General features: G+C 43.6%; 2 protein-coding genes across 11 annotated transcripts in view; one reads left to right on the forward strand and one right to left on the reverse strand.

Annotated features, from left to right (window-relative positions):
* Positions 1-505: 505 nt before the first annotated feature.
* LOC128346888 (uncharacterized) lies at positions 506-18,480 on the reverse strand. Of its 10 annotated transcripts, none has more exons than XM_053300653.1 (4): positions 18,269-18,480; positions 13,844-14,013; positions 12,122-12,420; positions 506-1,933 (listed from the first exon to the last, which is right to left on the reverse strand). In XM_053300653.1, exons 3-4 carry the CDS (start codon positions 12,195-12,197, stop codon positions 1,083-1,085), a joined length of 927 nt encoding a protein of 308 aa, XP_053156628.1. In that variant the 5' UTR covers positions 12,198-12,420; positions 13,844-14,013; positions 18,269-18,480; the 3' UTR covers positions 506-1,082. The 10 variants fall into 10 exon arrangements, with proteins under 10 accessions (XP_053156628.1, XP_053156626.1, XP_053156631.1 ...); XM_053300651.1 differs by having other exon boundaries at positions 18,195-18,480; XM_053300656.1 differs by lacking the exon at positions 13,844-14,013.
* Positions 18,388-19,856, forward strand: part of LOC128346886 (inactive serine/threonine-protein kinase TEX14-like) — a 50,476-nt gene continuing 49,007 nt past the window's right edge. Inside the window, exon 1 of the mRNA XM_053300646.1 lies at positions 18,388-18,607. The gene's annotated coding sequence lies outside the window, so the exon portion shown is untranslated. The remainder of the gene's footprint in view (positions 18,608-19,856) is intronic.

Consider the following 19,856-nt stretch of genomic DNA (forward strand, 5'->3'; position numbering starts at 1 on the left):
TGCTTCTTTTTTGTGGTAGGGAAGTTAAATTAGTACTTGGTTTGTTTGTTTTTTAAAAGACATGTGCATTTAAAACATCTTAACACGTAAAGAAAATACTCATAATAATGCACATGTGCACACACTGCCTTGATACTGTTGCCCAGAACAAAACTCATCCTGCACTGATGAGGGAGTGGGGGGGGGTGACGACAGAGGGAACACTGCACCTGACCCCTGTGACTGCTTCCTGTTGCTACTCCTGCTCATGGTCAGTTCCTCCCATCGACCAGCCTTCCTTAGCTTTATGCCCTGCAGGCTGAGAGCCTAGCAGGAACAGGAGGACAGTGTCTTGCCAAAGGCCACCTAGTGAGTTCATGACAATGGTGATCTCTAAACCAGGGACTTCCCAGTTTGCACAGTTTGCCATTACACTAGTTATCCCTCTTATTCAAATGGTTTTTCTCTGTAAAACATTGGGAGGTGTGTACTTCTTTAGATTCTCACTCACAACAATAACCAAGAGCACTTTTATATGTTGTAACTTTATTGTGGGCAAATTTCCTCTTTGTGGAAGCAAGCAATGACCAATTGACCATGAAGCCAACTATTCCAACATTCACAAAGCATTGTTATTCCAAAAAGGTTAACTGCAAAGTGATTCTTCTGTGGTGGTCACCAAAGCTGGTGATTATGCTGATGATAGATCCTAAAAGGTTCTGGTCTTTAGCCCCTCATATCAGTCCACTAAAATCCACCCCTTACTTTAAGAATCATTGATAGTCTGTTTCCTATCCTCCATCTCTCTCTCTCTCATTCTCTAGATCCTACAAGATCTAAGCATAGTTGTGTTTAAACCATGACTACTGCTTCAGGCTCCACACATGTATTAACACAGAGAATGAGTTGCAGCAAGACTGAAAAACCTGCTCTTGGAAATATGAAAGATTAAACTGAAAATAAAAAAGTTAATTTAAAAACATCTGTTCTTACTTTTTTATACTTCTTAAATGACTAAGAACATAGATGATCCTGAGGAATAATCTGAAATGAGGATCCTGAGCTATTGCCCTTTCCATAGGTAAAGATGGATTGGCTGGCCCTTAATAAAACATCTCTTCAGAATCTGGGATGTCTGAGAGAGAAGGCTGGCTGGCTGGAGGGGGTTCAGATATGGCTGGTGGGACCAACTCTGCCAAGAAAGATGGGGAAGGCAGGACCTCAGATTCAGCTTGCTGAGTAGAGGCAGGGACTATTTGCAGAGCAGGCTCTGGAGAAGTAGGGAAACCAGACCTTCTTGCTGGTTGCAGAACACTGCTTGTTGGCAAATCAGTTGACGTAGCTTCATTAGCCTGATCCATATAGGCATCCAGAAGTTTCTTCAAGGCAGGAAACCAAGAAAAAAATTCATCTGGAGGAGGCTCAGACTCTGGTGAGCCAGAAAAAGCTTTCACCAAAGGCCCAAGAAGTTTGGGAAGATCAGAAAATGAAAACTCATCCACATTTATTGGACCAGTTTGAGGGTTACCAGCCTTATCATCCTCCTCAGCAGCTCTTTTAACAATGAAGTTCATAAGTTCAGCAGCATCAGCTGCTAGTTCCTCATCAACATCATCATCATCAAGGTCATTTAGGTATTCACCTTCAGCAGTATTAGCTTCTGTTACATTATCCATTAGGAACTCTTCCAAGTTACTTGAACTCTCCTCCTTGGTCATCTTGGCATCTTCTTGAGGGGAATTTGTGGGTTCTTTGTCAAGTGTGGTAGTTTCATCATGATCCAGGGAATCATCACGTGCAGTCAAGTCCACTTCATTGGAATCTGTTTCAGGTTCATTGGATTCAAGCTCAGGTTTCTCAAGGACAGTTTCTTTATCAAGGTAATCTTCCTTTGATGAAGTTGTTGCACTGGTGGATGTCTCAACAGAGCTTCCAAGGCTCTTGGGTATCACACCTGGGAGGGCCACAAAAGAGAGACTATGAAATGGTGGGTCTATAACAAAGGGTCCCAGAACTCAATATAACATGGGCTCCACAAAGCAAATCTCCTCAGTCAAAGGGATAAGTCACTGCCCCTAGACACAACAATCAGTGGTCCAATTTTCAAGAAACAGCGTCAGGCTGAGCTGTGGGCAGCTACCTGTAGTTGGTGCAGGGCTCTAAGCCAGAGCCAGGACAATCAGTAAGACAGTATTCAAGGTCAAGACAAGCAGATTACCCAAGAACCAGGGATCAAGCAGCAAGTCAGAAAAAAGCAAAGTACTGTCTCACTGATTGAAGAACCAAGTAGTTTAGCCAAAAGAAGTAAATACAACATGCCAGAATCAAGAAATCTTGAAACTGAGGATAGGCCAGCCCCAGACAGGAAATTTCTCATACTCTTCCTGTTGTAGAGAGGTAATGCATGCCCTCATAAGTAGAGCCTGTCCAGAGCCTGGAGGCTCAAAGACATCCTGCAACAGATCAAGCCACCACAGGGGGCAATGGTAAGTTAAGTCTCAGTACAGACTTGGGTAAAAGTAAAGTGTGCCGTAGAGTCAGTGTCGACTCCTGGTGACCACAGAGCCCTGTGGTTGTTTTTGGTAGAATACAGGAGGGGTTTACCATTGCCTCCTTCCGTACAGGATGAGATGATGCTTTTCAGCATCTTCCTATGTCACTGGTGTCTGATATAGGTGTTTCCCAAAGTCTGGGAAACATACCAGCTGGATACAACCTGACAAACACAGCTTCTCCTACTATCATCTTAAATACCACTTTTTAACATTCATGAGGTGCTTTGCCACCTTTGTGTATGTTAGAAATAGAGAAAATGGAGGCTGAAAGATGGAGATGCCCAAGGAGACTCCATGAATCTCACAGTGAATATTCAATGTTTTAGGAAAATCTTCAGGTTAGAAAGAAGTGCAGTAACTGGACCCCACTGGCTGTCAAATGTCTGGGGCTTGCATGGTAGGCTTTTTCCATCTCCCCAATCCTCTACTGTAAAGACCACTTTATCACCACCGCTAATTAAGGCAGGCTGTACTCTGGCAAACGTAAACATCTGGGACCAAAAGGCCATGAAATGCAAGAGATCCAATATATGACAGTTCTAAATAAAGCTTAAATGTACACAAAGCAAGTACCACTGACAGCAGCAATAATAGGTGATAGCAGCATAGCAGTGGCTTATTATTATAGAAGGCTGGGATGTGTTAGCCCCAAAATGGACTCTATAAGCCACCTCTAAGCAGCAGTGATCTCTTGCTTCTCCCTCATTGGTTGATCTACCATTCACCTCTCCCACCCACTCCACCCCGCATTGTCCTGTCAAGCTGCTGTCCAAAGATCCCAGCTACTAGAATTATTAGGATGCTGTAGAGATTAGAAGGGATCTGGGCAAGTAACAACTTTCTATCTTGTATGTTCAATGACCCCTTGAAGTCAGGACAGAGTCCACTGCTCTCCTTGTTTACTATGGATGTACTATCCCAACTGCCTGGATAATCCTGCTGGAAATAATAGCATAATACTATGGTCCCATTACTCAGTGGTAGAGCACATGCTTCAGATGCAGAAGGCCACACCATCCCCAGTTACAGAGTTACAGATAACAGGGCTGGGGTAGTGGGACAGGGGGATCTCTGCCCAAGGCCCTGGAGAACCCTTGCCACAACTGAGCCCTTCCCTACCCCCAAAGGGTTCACAGTCTAAAAAGAAACATAAAGTAGACACCAGCAGCAACTACCAGAGGGATGATGTGCTGAAATTTGATGGGGACAGTTAGGAACATAGGAAATTGCCTTATACCGAGTCAGACCATTGGACTATCCAGCTCAGTATTGTCTACCCAGATTGGCAGTGGCTTTTCCAAGGTTAGAGGCAGGAATCTCTCTCAGCCCTATCTGCATATGCAAGGGGGGAAACCTGAAGCCTTCTGGATACAAGCATGCAGATGCTCTTCCCAGAGTGGCCCCATCCCCTCAGGGGAATATCTTACAGTGCTCACATGCTGCCTCCCATTCAAATCCAAACCAGGGAAGACCCTGCTTAGCAGAGGAGACTATCGCTTGCGACCATAAGACTAGCTCTCCTCTGCTGCTAAAAAAAAAAAGAAGACAGTCACCACACATTTCACATCTTGTCTAGTTTGACCCCAACATGCTAACTCGGCAGAGTACAGCAGGCCATTTTTGAGGTGGAAGAGCATTCAAATATTTAACCCCCACTGGTATGCTCAGATGATATAGAGCTGTACCACCAGATTGATCCAAATATACAGGTTTGTCCTCTCTTGCTCCATCTAAGGTGTTGTTCCTGTTGATGCCCCAAGCAGCAGCCCACGCACCAGCCAATTACTCCTAAATTATTGTTTGTTTAGATGTATGCCTCACCCTACCCATAAAACACAAGGCAGGTGACAACCCTTCTTTATCAATGCAATGTCACAACAATCCTGTCAGATGAGGCCATTGCTATTCACACTGAACAGATGGGAAGCAAAGGCTGAGAGAAAGCAACATGTCCAAGAACACATCGTTCATTCTTAGATGAACCAAGTTTGAACTATGTTATCCCAAAGCTGAAGTCTTTCATACTCTCCCTGAAACTATGTTTGGACACGATGGGATTACTAATAAGTAGGCAGTTTGAGCTTGGTTTCCTCATTGGTTCCTCCCATCTAGAATTCCATCAATCCCATTAACTGATTTCTACATTCATGAATACACAAACTGTTTAGGAAAGGGGATTAAAAAGAATTTCCCATCCACACAGTCAAGCTGCCATCCATGGTGGTTTTCCCCCTGAGTAAAAGCATTACATAAACCAGTGTGGCTGCCAGCTTGGGTGAGTGCTAGCCCACTTGCACCTCAAACGTTCACATGTCCACCATCCTGGATTGGTGTAGATGACATCATCAAACACCATGCCATTTGGGCATGCCTATGTGTCCCTACAGCTGTAGCAAATTTGGTTCAAATTGGTTAAGCGGTTTATAAGTTAGCCATTTGCACCTCAAAGGTGTATGTGTCCGCCATCTTGGATCGGGGTGGATGACATCACAAACTACACCGTTGAGGTGTCCCCATGTGTCCCTACAACTGTTCCCAATTTGGTTCATATTGGTCCGGGCGTTGCAAAGTTGATGGGGGTCACACACGGACGCATGGACACACACAGAGAACGCTAAGTGATCTCATAAGCGTACTGGAAAGTAGGCTAAAAAGTTGTCTTAAGGGTCTTTTAAAAATGAACTGCAATTTGCTGAATAGGAATCCAGCATCTCTGTAAGTCAGTTTCTTCTATTTTCAATATCAATTTTTTTTGCCTGTTTCTCATAAACTGTCAAAAACCTTTTATGAGAATTAGCCAAAAAATTTAAGTTGAAAACAGTAAAAGCTGGCTTGCATACAGTGCAGTGCCCTGCTAATTGAAGAGTGGGACGAGCAAGTTCATCCTGTGCATCCCCAAATCATGTCCTACCAAGCTCACAGAGGCTCCATCGCTACCAACAATTGTGTCATCGCTGCAATGATGTGCCTCCTGTTATTCCCAATGGGAAGCTTGTCACTGTAGCAATGATGCAGTTCTAAGGAGCCATGGAAACCCTGCAAGCTTGGTATTTATTTATTACATTTATAATTTATATCCCGCTCTTCCTCCAAGGAGCTTCAGTAGAAGTGAGGACATGGTTTGGGGATGCACAGGATGAGTATGTGTGTGCCCAGATCTTGGATCAGTGGAATACTGTGCTGTATCTAAGCCAGTATCAATATTATAATAAAAAAAGTTAGCAATTATGCATTCTGGACTTCGTCTTCTCCTGTGTCAAGTAAAATATGGAAAGAACTCACTTTTAGGGGGGAAAGCGGGGGGGAGAAGAAAGACTTACTAAATACAATTTTGTCACATGAAACTTTGTCTACTCAGTCTCATTTTCTGAGCTATCACTATCACCAGCAGCTTGCTTCTTCTGGGCCTTCTTTTTTATCATCTTAATGACTTACTAGTCAACCCACACACAGAGCATCTGTGTGCTCTTTGGGGCCGGTTACCTCTCCCCCCCTCCACCTGCCCCAGTCTCCGGCCAGGCCCAGGCTGCTGGGCCAAGTGTCACGGCCAGGCCCACCGCCTTGCCTCTGCGGGCACCGCCTCACATCTGCAGCCAGGTCCGCAGCAACCGCCGCCACCGGGCCTGCCTCCTCGCCTCCGTGGCCACCCAGCCAAACAATTCTCCTGCGTGTGCCTCAGCCAATCAGGTGCCTCCGCCGCCCAGCCAATCAGGTGGGCACCAGGACGCACATTCCAAGGCACACCCAGGAGAATTAATATAATAGATGAAACCTGAATTGCCTGGAGCCTCTCCACCTTTTCACAAGTTGGTTTATTCCTTGATCTGTGATATTTCCAAACATAGCCCAATTTTTTGACATGCTGCAGAAGATGAAGAAATCTGAAGCAAGCAAGAAGCTTGGGAAAGAAGGCAACACCTTTCCTTAAATATTTTATTCATAATTCCAAAAGAAAATATTTCATAATCCCTTTTTCAACAACAACAAAATAAAACCCCAAAAAGTCCTTCAGGGGAAAACTGGTCCCCTATTCCCAGGCCTTCATATCTCTAGTAGACACATGCACAAATATTTCTCCCATGTGCTGTTTGTTGTGCTCTTGCACAGTGGTACTATATGCCACTTTTACTTTCTAGATTTTTCAAAATCATGGTTGCTTTTGGCCAGATTATTACAGGAAACTCATTCTTCATACTCAGTATGACCAGGCCCCAAAGAAAAATAGCACTTATGATATCACAACACAGCCAACATGGCTGATGTCTGCTTTGGGAGCCGTGAGCAAACAGGAATTTAAAGCTTTCATCACCTTTCGGTGAGAACTGAACTGTTAAAAATTTGAGACTTTTGGAGGCATTTGTCCAGTATTGTAATTCAAATAAACTTTCCATTAACTTTGATAAATCAAAGGTTTTGGTATTTTCGAATTCTAGGAAAGTTTATAAATGGAGGATCAACCAGACCAGTATAGAACAGGTCACCAAGTTCAAATACCTTGGGATTTATTTTCAATCCAATTTGAACTGGAAATCACAGCAGCTAAACGCTATTTCCCTGGCTCGTAACACACTATATGCCTTTTTGTGCTTTTTTTAAAATCGAAAAGGTGGCCAATTTATACCTATGGCCTTGCGAGTGTTTCAAGCCAAGATTGTGGCACAAATGCTCTTTGGAGTCGCTATCCGGATCCAAGGGGTCAATTCAGATATCGAATTGATCCAGTCTAGATTCCTTAGAGCTATTTTTAGAGTCCCCAAATGTGTCTCTTGCGCTGCATTATGTTTGGAGACCGGTTCCTATCTGATCTCCTGTTTAGCTTGGGAGGCCTCATTGACATGCTGGCTTAAACTCTGTTTGGACCCTCAGCGACGTCCATATGTCCAATATATGTGGAGACACACCTTCCCTAACCCATGGTTGTCCGTTGTCACCAACAACATTTTGGGCATGGGGCTCTCTCCATCTTACTTTTTTCCCCTGGGATTTGCAAAGGCGAAGGCTATTGTCATTCAGCACCTAAAGGACATTGAGTACCAACGCCTAGTTGACCTTGGAAATAAATGTAGTTCCCTTATATATCTTGGCATTTCTCTTCCAGCTAGGAACCAGGCTGTTAGATATATAATCATTCTTCATTTTGCTAAATTTAGGTCAGCCTTTACTAGGGCTAGGCTGAATATACTACCTTCTGCTTTGCTTCAAAGGAGGTTCTCTAAAGAACCTCCTGTTTCGGGGTTATGTCCATGTGGCGAGGGTAGCTTGGAAAGAGTCACTCATATTCTTCTATATTGCTCCCTTTATCGTGATTCTAGGAGTGAATTACATTACTAGAACAATTCCCTGGTAGGCCTGATTCCTTCTATCTTAACTACTGCTTGGTTGATACTAACAATGAAGTCACCAAAGTGGTAGCCAAATTTATTTATGGGGTGATGAGACAGACATCCCGCCACGGTCTTTTATAAGTTTGATTTTATGGTAGTTTTAGTTTTATCTGTATATGTATTGTTATATTGACTTTATTTACTGTAATTCTGAATGGTTATGTTATTGTTACGTTTGTTTCTGTTTGGCCTACGGCTGCAATAAAAGATCTACATGAGAGAAAAGGTTATTCTTCTTTCTGAGTGTTTATTGCGAGGCATGTATATGGACGGGAAAATTATGGCATTCAATGAAAATACACAGCCAAATATGCAACAAACTAAAGAAAATCGCTGTTACATTGGTGTGATAAGGAAGAATGCAAAATAAGGCCCAGTTCACACAACCATTTTCAGCAAGTTTTGGCTTGGTGAAGTGGATTGATTTGTAATGCGGGTTCTGATTTGTGGAAGGATCAGCACAATAGCACTGCATGTGGTGTTGAAGTTATAGCTCTTCCTCAACTAAATCACTGATGTACACCTTTGGGAAGAATGTTGGTTGGAATCTCTCACGCTAACCTGGAATGCATCATACCAGAATTACCACAAGACCGGTAGAAGAAAAACAGTCAGGTGGTAGTCCATGTGGACTAGGAACACTGGCTGACATTCAAAGCAATCCAATGCAGGTGGTGCTAATCCTCCCACACTGCTGTGGTCTTGCAGCAAAGTGCAGGTGCTCTTGCAGTGAGTGCAAATACTTTGAGGAGCTTGCCTGTACTCTCAGAGCATTCTTAGAGCAGAAACATGTCACTGATAGTCAAGTGATGTATTTCCAATCTAAGGAGCATTTCCAGAAGCGTAGGCAAGCTCCTAAAAATATTTGTGCGCTTGCACAAAACCACAAAACTGCCTGCAGTTCACTGCAAACCCACACAAGAAGTCAAGATCAAGAGGAGAGGATGTCTTCACTGACATACACAATTGTACTGAAGAATTTCTGTACCAATGCCACTGAGGAAGGCTGAGCAACAGCCAAAATACATCTGATGTATTGTAAAGGATACATCTCTTTGAAACAGTTGATATTTACATATGGATTTTGACAAACTCAAAGCATTACAGGACATGTTTCTCTGAAACAGTCAACATTTTCATATAGAGTTTTGAGATCTATTTAAGGAACTCTATTTAACCTTGACCTTCATTGCATATTGACCATCATTGCACTGACTGGAAATCATAGAAGATACATACTCTTGACCTTTTTTTAGAGACCATGTTTTATGGGTTTTTTTTAAATGATCGGAGGATGTGTGTGTGTGTGTTTTAACATGTTAATAATTGGAAGGACTTTAATATGTGGGGTCAATACATTAGAACCAAGGAAATATTATGTATTATGTAAATATGATTAAAATGGGTTATTTTGTGGTTTAAGTTGATTATTCTATCTCTGTTTGGGGTCCTCTTGCATACCACTTATACAGAGTCAGACCATTAGTCAATCTAGTTCAGTATTGTCTACACTGACTGGCAGCAGCTTCTCCAAGGTTTGAGAGATGAGTCTCTCTCAGCACTATCTGGAGATGCCAAGGTTTCTGGGACCATCTGCATGCAAAACAGATGCTCTATACCAATGAGCTAAGACCCCATCTCCCACAGCAGTGCATGGGGATTAGCAGTGCCAGTGCTAATGACATCCAGTGCTCTAGATGTCAGCCACTGTCCCCTGTTGCTTTTTGAGATCATCCTAAGTTCTCACAACCAAACTGTCACAAGGACAAACTGAGCAGAACTTGATGGACCACTGAACAACGCACATTTCGAATGGATCATAAACGCAAACTGAGTTGCTTAGCGTGTCATATGACCATTTCTCTGTGGACTGAGTGATTGCAACTCTGAACTGAAATACTTGTGTACTGAGGCTCTAACTGCAGAGCTCCCAAAGAAGGGTCTGGTATCCCCCTGCTAACTGAGTCAAGAGGCAGCTTTTACAGTAGCAGCTCTCTTATTTAGCAGAGGAAGAGCAACTGCAGTGATGTAGTTGCAAATTCAGAAGTGTGGGTGCTCCCCATAACAGCCCCCATGGCCATACCCACCCTAACAGCCAGTACCGGCACTCTGTCCCTGCTTGTCCTCCCTCCACTACATGCCTGGACAAATGACTCTATTCAACACAGCATAGTGCTTTGCAAAGTGGATGTTGGTGTGTTTCTTTGTGAGCCCCTTTGGGACAAGGAACCATCTTCTCATTCCTTCTGCTATGTAAACTGCTTGTGAACTTTGTTATTGCTGAAAATCAGTACATAAATATTCTAAATAATATTTGAACATGTTGGCTCACAACCTAACTGCCATTAAGTTCACTATGGAGCTTCCCAGATTACATGCGACAGCAGGGGTAAAATGTTTCGGTTTGGCAGGATCGAATTGAAAACGATCCCCAGAATCTCAAACTCCTACGACAGGAAAATACAGCTACTTTTTTGTGACACACATGCAACGTTGCAGCACTATAACGCAAAGATAAAATCTGAAATAAGGCACTGGATATGTGAACGGCACCTTGCTGTCAGCACAGGGACTGCGGAGCAACAACATAGGAAGTACAGAAGCACACTTAGCAGATCCGTAGTGACACTGTTGTAGGGTTTAATCTGGAAAGTGCCCATGAGCCTCAAGTCATTCTCTCACAACTCAACTTACTTTACAAGGCGGTTTTGCCCCCCAGCCTTAGAGGCAAGATACCTCTAAATACCAGTTGCAGGGGAGCAACAGCAGGAGAGAGGGCAAGCCCTCACCCCCTGCCCGTGGGCTTCTCAGAGGCATCTGGTGGGCAACTGTGTGAAACAGGATGTTGGACTAGATAGGTCTTTGTTCTGATCCAGCAGGGCTGTACTTATGCTTTCTAAATGGAAATAATATACTGTTCATGTTATTCCAACTATTTATGACATAACTGGTTATTAGACAACAATTGATTTTATGACCATTCTTCCTGTCTTCTACAAGGAGTATCCTCCACTCTTTGTAGTTGACCATCCCAAACTGGTCATTTTGGTGAATAACCACATGAGGTTCAACCTCTGTAGGAAGAGTAAACAATCCCTAACTTCTTATAACAGAACCCCCCAAATTATTGAATCTAAGTGGGATGTGTGGCCATGGCTATAGGTGTGAGTGTCAAGGTGGATATGGCTCTGGGGGTTGTGGAGAGCACCTGCACTTCTGAATTTGAAACTATACCACTGCAGTTTTGAGAGAAAATTGGAGATGGATGGATGAGTCTACTCCAAAAAGAATCTGGTTTTATTTTATTTTATTTATTTATTTATTGTTAAATTTATATACCGCCTTTCATTAAAGCAATCCCAAGGCGGTTTACAGCAAAAAAAAATTTAACACAAGATGGTAAAAAAGACACAATTAAAATATTAAGTAGTGGGGGGGGGATATTAAACAAATCTGATTAAAAAATTTAAAACAAAAAGCATAAAAGCAATAAAGATTATAAAGAGCAGCAGCAGAGAATCAAATAAATGCCTGGGCAAAAAGCCAAGATTTTACAATTCACTCTGTAATCTGATGCAAGAATAAGATGAATTCATGCAAGCTCAGCACTAAGTATGATGCTGAAAGAAGATTAGTTAACATGCATAATGAATCTCTCTCAGGGTCGAACTAGGTTACTTTAAATGCATCATTTGACCCTGCATTTCTCCCCTTTTACTTCGTTATTAGCACATGCTGAGGTGCTCAAACTGGATCAAAACCACAGAGAGGTAGGGGGCTTAAAACTTTGCTCCCACCAGGCCCCAATTCAGTTTGTGGAGAATGGGCAAAGGGGAACAAAAGTCTATTAGTATTTTGCACTGTTCAGTATTCCCTCAAGCATCCAGATTTGGCCATTGTGAGGAGGCTAGACTGAATGGACCAATTTTCCAACGTAGGAGACCTGTTCTGAGGTCAGGAATTCTCAAACCTGGATCCCCAGATGCCATTGGACTACAAATCCCATCATCCATTGTGGCTGGGACTGATGAGAGTTTTAGTCCAACAATGTTTGAGAACTGCATCTTAAGCATTAGAGAGTCCAGTAATAACTTGCAAACCTGCTACATAAGGCTGTTCCTAGCTCTCATGACAGTATCCAACATTTTCTAAGCTAACCATCTCCATAATGTCATTTATGTTCTCATCTTTTGATTTACCTACCTGGAATAAGCAGAGACACCAATAAGATGAAGGCAAATTTCACCCCAAGGGGCATCCTGCCCAAGCTGACTTTCATTCTTTTGGTTGCAGCAGGATCAGGGCTCTGCTACATTAGTTGGAATGAGCTCCACACAGACAAATTGTTCCAGACACTCTCAAAGGATTTATATCCATGCTGTTGGGATAAAGGGCTGGCTTTCCCAGACTTCCAGGGTGTGGTGCATTGCTATCACCTGCATGGGAGTGTCTTCCTTATTGTTTCAACAGGGCAGATGCAATGTTTCTAGCACATCCTCCTACTGAGAATTTGACAAGACAGGATTAGGCATGATGAAACGGCTCAAACCAGTGGACAAGGTTCCCTTCCCAAACTACAGAATGGAATTATAGAACACAAGCACCCATTGTTCTAATCCAACACCTCACCACACCACACCTCTCCTTTATGCCCTAGACTTCCCTACCCCATCACAAATCTGGGTATTGATACAAGGGCTTCACATAGGGTTTTTAATAGCATTTTAAATTGCAGAGCTTTGAAACAACGTAAAGAGCACTCATTTAAAGAGTTTTAAAGGGGAATGTTCCCAAAGGTGGGACACCATCAGATGAACACATTATACAGGCAATTTGCCATTGTTACATCTGAGATGATCCTGCAATAGATAGACAATCGTCCAGAGTTCCCATTAAAAATGTTCTTATGTTTAGAATACCAAGGCAGGTGGGCCTTACATTTTTGTTTTCACTACAGCCAGGCCTCCTTTCTGTAAGGCAGCACAAAGAAGATGTAATAGTAATAACAGTACTTCTATATCTTATTTCACTGTACAAAGTGCCCCATGTACATTATCTCAGAAGTCCTTACAACAGTCCCCCGTATACCGCAGATGTGAGGATGAGACCGAGAGATGAGCAACTCACCTAAGGCTGTGAGTTTGGGGACAAGGTGAGCCTTGAATCGGGAACAGTTCACACTCCTAGAGCAGAACTGGACATTATCTTGGCAATGCATTGTCCCATTTGCAGAGGAGGAACCAAAGGTGAAATGCTGCTTAACCCCTCCCATGTCCACCAATTCTTGCCTGCCAGCCCCACCCCAAAGTTGCTGACCCAGCTATGCTCACTTCCCGTTTCAGAGCCAGGTGGGGAAAAGCTTAATAACTACCTCAAGGGAGAGTAAATTTATAGTAAAGAATAGTGGGGGGGGGGGTTTAAGTACTCCCTTTCTGCCATTTCCCTCTATGCAACTGTCCTCTGCCCCCACAATAGCAATTCAAGAATAACATGCTTTTGGAAACTCTGTATTACTCTTTCAGTGTGGCCTAGTGTCCCAGGACCTAATAGAAGAACAGTGTCATTAAAAAGTGGCCACTGGCAGACCATTCTTTTGTCCAATCTCTCTCTCCATTAAGGTTGCTAACCCTTCAGTATTGGTCTAGAGTCTCCAGCAACTGGCATCAAAATCTAGGTGACTACTGAGAGCAATTCTGGAAATTTTAATGACTTGATATTGTGAAAAATTTTGGAAAATATATTGGATGGAGGGGAAAATCTACAAGAATAGCTACATTCACTGTTGGCAATCCTGTGCCTATATAACCTAGTTTGATAGAAGGCAATCCTATCTGTATAACCTAGTAACCAAAAATTGCTGTCTAATAACCTGAGCATCACAGACCACACTACGAAAGGACAACATGGGTGCACAAAACATCATACCTTCTTTTTGTAGGTTCAGTCCTCCAAAAAATCAAAGCTCCTGTAGGGACATCCCTGAAAACAAGGCACTTGACAGGCAGAAACTGCATCTAAGCCAAAGAGACGTGGCTTCCAACGCTCCCTCTTCAAACGCTGGACTTTGCTGCCTTCCCCAATGCAGAAAAAAGTATCTAGAAGTACCAGTAATACATTCGTGGAATGGAATTGATTGGGTTTGGCCAGGGGCTGATGGGCCATTGCCTCCAAGATTGGGGCTGCTCAGTCACCCAGTGCACAAACCGTCTAAAATTACAGCCTAATTAGACGGTAAGCTTGTGGGCAGGGCAGTATTGTTTTTAATCTCCACATAGTGCCTAATTTTAGGCACTTGACAAAGTAGTAGGAGTAATAAATGGTTTACCACTCAGCCTGGCAGCACTATGGTTGCCATGTCCGTCAAAGAAAGTTCCTGGACACAGTTGTAAAATGTTTGTGGGAGAACCCTACTTTTTTGACTAGGATTGGAAAATGTGCTTGACAAATGGAACCTGGTGGCTGTTTGTACATTTCCCCCTATAGTTCTTGAATTTTGTATCCTTTTCCTACTCCTTGTTGAAGTTTGCGATCCTCCTCTTATTCTTCTTTGGCTGACTACTCGTCCCATCCCCGCTTGTTTCTGGCTTGTTCAATCCATCATCATCACTTGTGAACATTTTTATCAAAACAAACTGCACTTCAATGCACAGCAAGAGAATGGGTGGTTGAGAGAATAGGGAATGTGGATGGGAGAAGGTTGTGCTTTGCCTGGCAGTGCAGTCTAAGATGGATACAGCTATGTAATGGCTTCTAGGAGGAGCTGTGGTTTGTGGTTTTAGACACCTCAGTAGTGGTGTGCACAGAACCATGTTTCCCCCACTGGTGCTGTCATTGAAATTGGTCCCCCGGGATGGCAGCGTACCTCCTTGCCGCCAGTGTACGTCGGATTGGAAGTACCCGGAAGCGCTCGGTGCTTGTCCGCACATCACAAACCGGCCTTCAGACTGACCAAACCACTGGACCTTAGAACTGGTTCGGGGATCCGTAAAAGGGGCTCCGAACTAGTTCGCGCACATCCCTACTTCTCAGCTCATATAGTTTGGGAAGTAGTAGTGGAGGGCAGAGCTTCCTCTTTAATGTTGTAATGATAAATGGCAGTTGTGTCTTAAGGCCTGTTGTTCCTTGCATTTCTTATAGCTACTCCTCACAAGAGATACTTCCTGTTGGCTAAGAAGGGCCCTGACAAGACTGTGCAGGTGCTGCATCAGGCAAAGAGTGTTCTAGAGAGAGGTGGGACCCCAGCAATGCTACTGGAGAAATATATAATTCACAGCTAAACCCAAAAACCCACTACTACCCCTGCTAACTCTAGAGATGATCCAGAAAGGAGGGGAAGAGGTCTACTAAGCCATACATAGGAAGCCAAGCTAGCTAGCCAGCAACACTGGTGCCAGAGAAAGGGGAGAATGTGGGGCTTTTAAACACTGATACCATGCACCCACACTTTGCCTTGGTTTTCAGTTGGACATTGGGCTGGGGGGGATATATCCAGGCAGACATTTAACAGATGCAGTTTCCCTAATCTCTTCCTAGTTATGCCCCTGATGAATTTCTGCCTGATGCATCTCTGATCAAGGCAAAATGTGGGTGCATGGAGCCTCATTTCTAAAGCCATCATCCTGTATCAGACACTAAAAAGTCTTTACAGCTTATATGGTGCAGAAATTAAGATGGGCACCTTAACTTACAATTTCTGTTCTTTTTAGGACATGAGTGAAAGTGTAAAGCATCTTAACTCTTATCTTAAACCAAAGGTTTTTGGATTACTGATCTATATTGCAGAAGGGTAATCAAGGGGGAGGGAGAACGTGATTTATAGGAGAGTCTTCTGAGGTGGCAGCAGAAACACAGATGGAGGCTGCTAAGCTCAGTGCTTTATAGTTGCAACTAAATCTGATAATGCTTAGCATGGGCTTCTGATGTCATGACCACCTAAGCCCCACCCCAATACGCTCTAGTAAAAGTGCTAGGCTCTCCTCTCCCTCAATTGAAGCTCAGAGGTAGAACCTGTTACCCTCAAGGACCCAAGCCATTGAGGGCTTTATAGGTAATAGCCAGCACTTTGTATTTCTCTCAGCAGTGCAGTTATTTCAGAATCAGTGTTTTATGGTCCCTTCAAGTTGTCCCAGGAAGGGACCAGTCTAGCTGCAGCATTCTGCACCAACTGTATTTTCCAGACAATGTACAAGGGCATAATTTTATAAGCTGAATTTGGCTTGCAGTATTATACACCAGAGAGCTTATTAACCATTAATCAAAACTATGTGTAATGTCCCAACTGCTTCTTGTCATGCATCTCAGTTCAGCAGTGCATATTCCTAAAGTGTCAGGCTAGACCAATGATCTGATTCAGTGTAAGGCTGTATCATACCAGTGTTCTCTCTAACAGGGATTCCCAGACGCTGTTGACTACAATGCCCATAATCCTCAAGCAAAAGCCACTGCATCTGGGGATTCTGATAGTTGTAGTTAACAACATCCGGGAATCCCTGTTAGAGGGAACACAGTGGCTGACTCGTTTAATCAGGTAGCTTCTGACAAAACACAAGAGAAAAATCTTCAGTGCATTCCTTTTTGCTCAAGATTTTAAAAGCCCCGAGACCTGAAAAGTCCAGAGATGTGCAAAGTTACTTGGAAGTAAGTACAATGGAGTTCACCAAGTTCCAAATAAGCATGAATGGGATTGCAGCCTTAAGTATTCGTATTGCAACACTGGACAGTCATTCCAGTGTTCATCAGAAGTCATTCAGTTCATCAAATTCACCAAAGAAGAGAAGCAGAAAGTATTTATAATGGCCACCAAAAGAGGTTAGAGAATGGCCTACAGAGGCCTGCTTCCTCTTCCTGCTGGAATGCCCACAAAGACATCCCAGCCCATCCTTGTAGTGCTAGTTGGTCATATAGTACTTGTTCTTTTGACATCACTCATTTTTTGAGTGCTGCTCTTTCACCTTACTTTATCCATAATAGTGAAGAATGTCAAAACAGAGTTGTCTTTGGAGGCCAAGTAGATGACAGACCTTCCAATACCAGCTTTGCTTCCCATGTAGTATAACTGGAACATCCAAGAGCAATGTGGGAAGCATAGGAGGGTCAGAATGAGCCCTGGCATGCCAACTCCTCCTGTATCTTTTTGCCAAGCAGGTCCCCCATTTCCTCATTTGCAGCTTGGTATGTTGAAGTATTTTTATATACTGCTTTCCAACATAGAGCAGTCTACAAAGAAGAAGATTCCCTGTTCCCAAAGGGTTCATAGTGTAAAACAGTAGACAGCAGCAACAGATTCTGAAGGGATGCTGTGCTGGGACTGAAAAGAACCAGTTGCTCTCCCCTTGCTTTACAGAAAGGAAATCACCACTTTGAAAGGTGCCTCTTTGCCCATTTAACAGGGAACTGGCATTTGCTCTTCATCCCACTGTGCCAGTATCCCTTAATAGGGAAGCAAGTCCAAACAGACCCAATTTTGTAGAAGGGTTTTCTAGGACAGACAATAATCTGATCAAAATGGCTCCCATTTGAGGAGGGATTAAAAAAAAAAAACAACCTACTAGCCAATGTGATGAGGAGAAGCAGTTCGAGGCAAAAATGGGGGAGAAAGAGGAGTCCTTATCCAATTCTCTGTTAATGGTCTTACCCCAACTGCTTCCAAGTGTTTTAAGGATGTCTGGTACCATGCTCATCTGAAGACAGTCAATGACACCTCTGCCATCAATTATACTGTGATGGAAATAGTGATTTGGCCATCTAGAGCCAGCGTGGTGTAGTGGTTAGAGTGCTGGACTAGGACCAGGGAGACCCGAGTTCAAATCCCCATTCAGCCGTGAAACTAGCTGGGTGACTCTGGGCCAGTCACTTCTCTCTCAGCCTAACCTACTTCACAGGGTTGTTGTGAAAGAGAAACTCAAGTATGTAGTACACCGCTCTGGGCTCCTTGGAGGAAGACCAGGATATAAATGTAAATCATCATCATCATCATCATCTCCTGTTAAGGAGACTTGACATTTGCCAGTAAATATTTCAGGCTGACAACTTGACAATCCTGAAGTGGTTCCTTAATAACACCCTACTGAAGTATTGCGAATAAGGAGATGCCCTGAGGAAATTTGTGTTTCCGTTCCCCTGCCTCATAGAAGAGGTTCGTGGGAAGATGACTGCTTCCCCTTCCCCTAGAAATATGTGGGAGTCGGTGAAAGAAACTACAGTCATTTCACAGCCGAGGTAGACCTAAGGTCTCTCCAGAGAGCAACAGACTACAGGACGAGAGCCACGACCTCACCCCCTGTGCGCACGCCGCTTCCCCTTCCCCCCAGCGTGCCTCTCTGGCGGGCACATGACGAGTGGAGAGGAGACCTCACGTGCAGGGCCGCCTCGAGGCATTGGCCAGATTGGCCTGGCCTCGACTAGAGCCACGACACGCCCACAGACGAGTCGACACGCCCCATTGCCCCCTCCTGCGCGAGACACCCTGCCTTCTTCTCCTCCAACCGTTAGCAGAGACGGGGACGGGGGCGGGGGCCGTTAATCGTGATTCCCCTGGAGTTGCTTTCTGGGCCTGCCCTGCCTTTTCCTGGCACCAGCTGCCGCCTCCTGATTGGCTCTCCTGGAGTTCCCTCCGTCCCCTGCGCTCCTCCCCCTCTCGGCGTTTGAATTGAGAGCATATTTAGAGGGAAAGTTGCCTGAGCTCCCAGAGTAAGTCAACTGCAGGGGGAAGGAAAAAAAATTAAAAATTTATCTGGCTAGTTTTTAAGTCACCGTCTCTCTCTCTGTATGAACTTATGTGCATTAAGCCCGTCTTGTCTGGTCTGTTTGTTTCTTCCCTACCTACCTCACCCCATTTGGAACTATTGTATAGGGTTTATATATATTTTTGTGTGTGAGAGAGAGAGATCCCCCCCGCCCCTTGCAACACATACACACACACACACACACACACACTCCTTACCCACCCCCATGAGAGAGAGGTTTTAAAACTAAAACAAAAAAAATCATTTTCAGGTGCCAAGTGTAAGCCGAAACTATTCTAATACAAACTTGTAAGAGAAACCCTCCCCCACCCCAATTGCATACTTTCTTGTGAGGAAATTAATCACTAAAAAAGGTATTAAAAGCTTTAAAAATAAATAATGAGGGAAGCAAAATGCTCTAAAACAGAATTGATCTGTTTCTGTTTTTATTTGTTTCTGCATTTTGGTCGATTGTGTGCTTGTTTTTGAAGATAATATACTGCTTATAGCCTTAATCTGGGGGTGGGGTGGTGGTGTTTATATCTTTGCCTTATATTAAAATATTTACTTACTGCTTTCTTTAGTAACAAAGTTCTCAAAATGGCTTACATAGCAAAATACATGAGGAAATTGTTCTTTATCCCAATGTTTCTCCTTATAATATTTACTGTCTGTTTTATTTTGCTTTATGCTTGTAAAGGTAAAGTGTGCTATTGAGTTTGTGTCAACTCCTGGTGACCACAGAGCTATGTGGTTGTCCTTGGTAGAATACAGGAACGATTTACCATGGCCTCCTCCCGTGCAGTATGAGATTATGCCTTTCAGCATCTTCCTATATCGCTGCTGCCCAATATAGGTGTTTCCCATAGTCTAAGAAACATACCAGCGAGGATTCAAACTGGCAATCTCTGACTTGCTAGTTAAGTCATTTCCCTGCCGTGCCGTTAGGTGGCTTCTTATGCTTGTAGGGTAACGTGCTGTCAAGTTGATTTCGATTCCTGACACCCACAGAGCCCTGTGGTTTTCTTTGGTAGAATACAGGAGAAGTTTGCCTTTGCCTCCTCCCACGTAGTATGAGATGATGCCTTTCAGCATCTTCCTATATTGCTGCTGCCCAATATAGTGCCAGCAGGGATTTAAACCTGCAACCTTCTGCTTGTTGACTAACTAGTTTTTATCCGATGCTTGTAACAGTATATAAATAACACATACTG

This window comes from Hemicordylus capensis, chromosome 2 (assembly GCF_027244095.1).
Source record: "Hemicordylus capensis ecotype Gifberg chromosome 2, rHemCap1.1.pri, whole genome shotgun sequence".
Lineage (NCBI taxonomy): Eukaryota > Metazoa > Chordata > Lepidosauria > Squamata > Cordylidae > Hemicordylus > Hemicordylus capensis.

Excerpts from the sequence above, each read along its gene's own strand:
- LOC128346888 (XM_053300649.1), bottom strand. The coding sequence starts at position 4,094 with ATGTGTGGTGACTGTCTTCTTTTTTTTTTTAGCAGCAGAGGAGAGCTA. Across the intron at positions 1,934-3,961 it reads GGAGGCAGCATGTGAGCACT|GTGTGATACCCAAGAGCCTT; the intron begins GTAAGATATTCC and ends TGGCCCTCCCAG.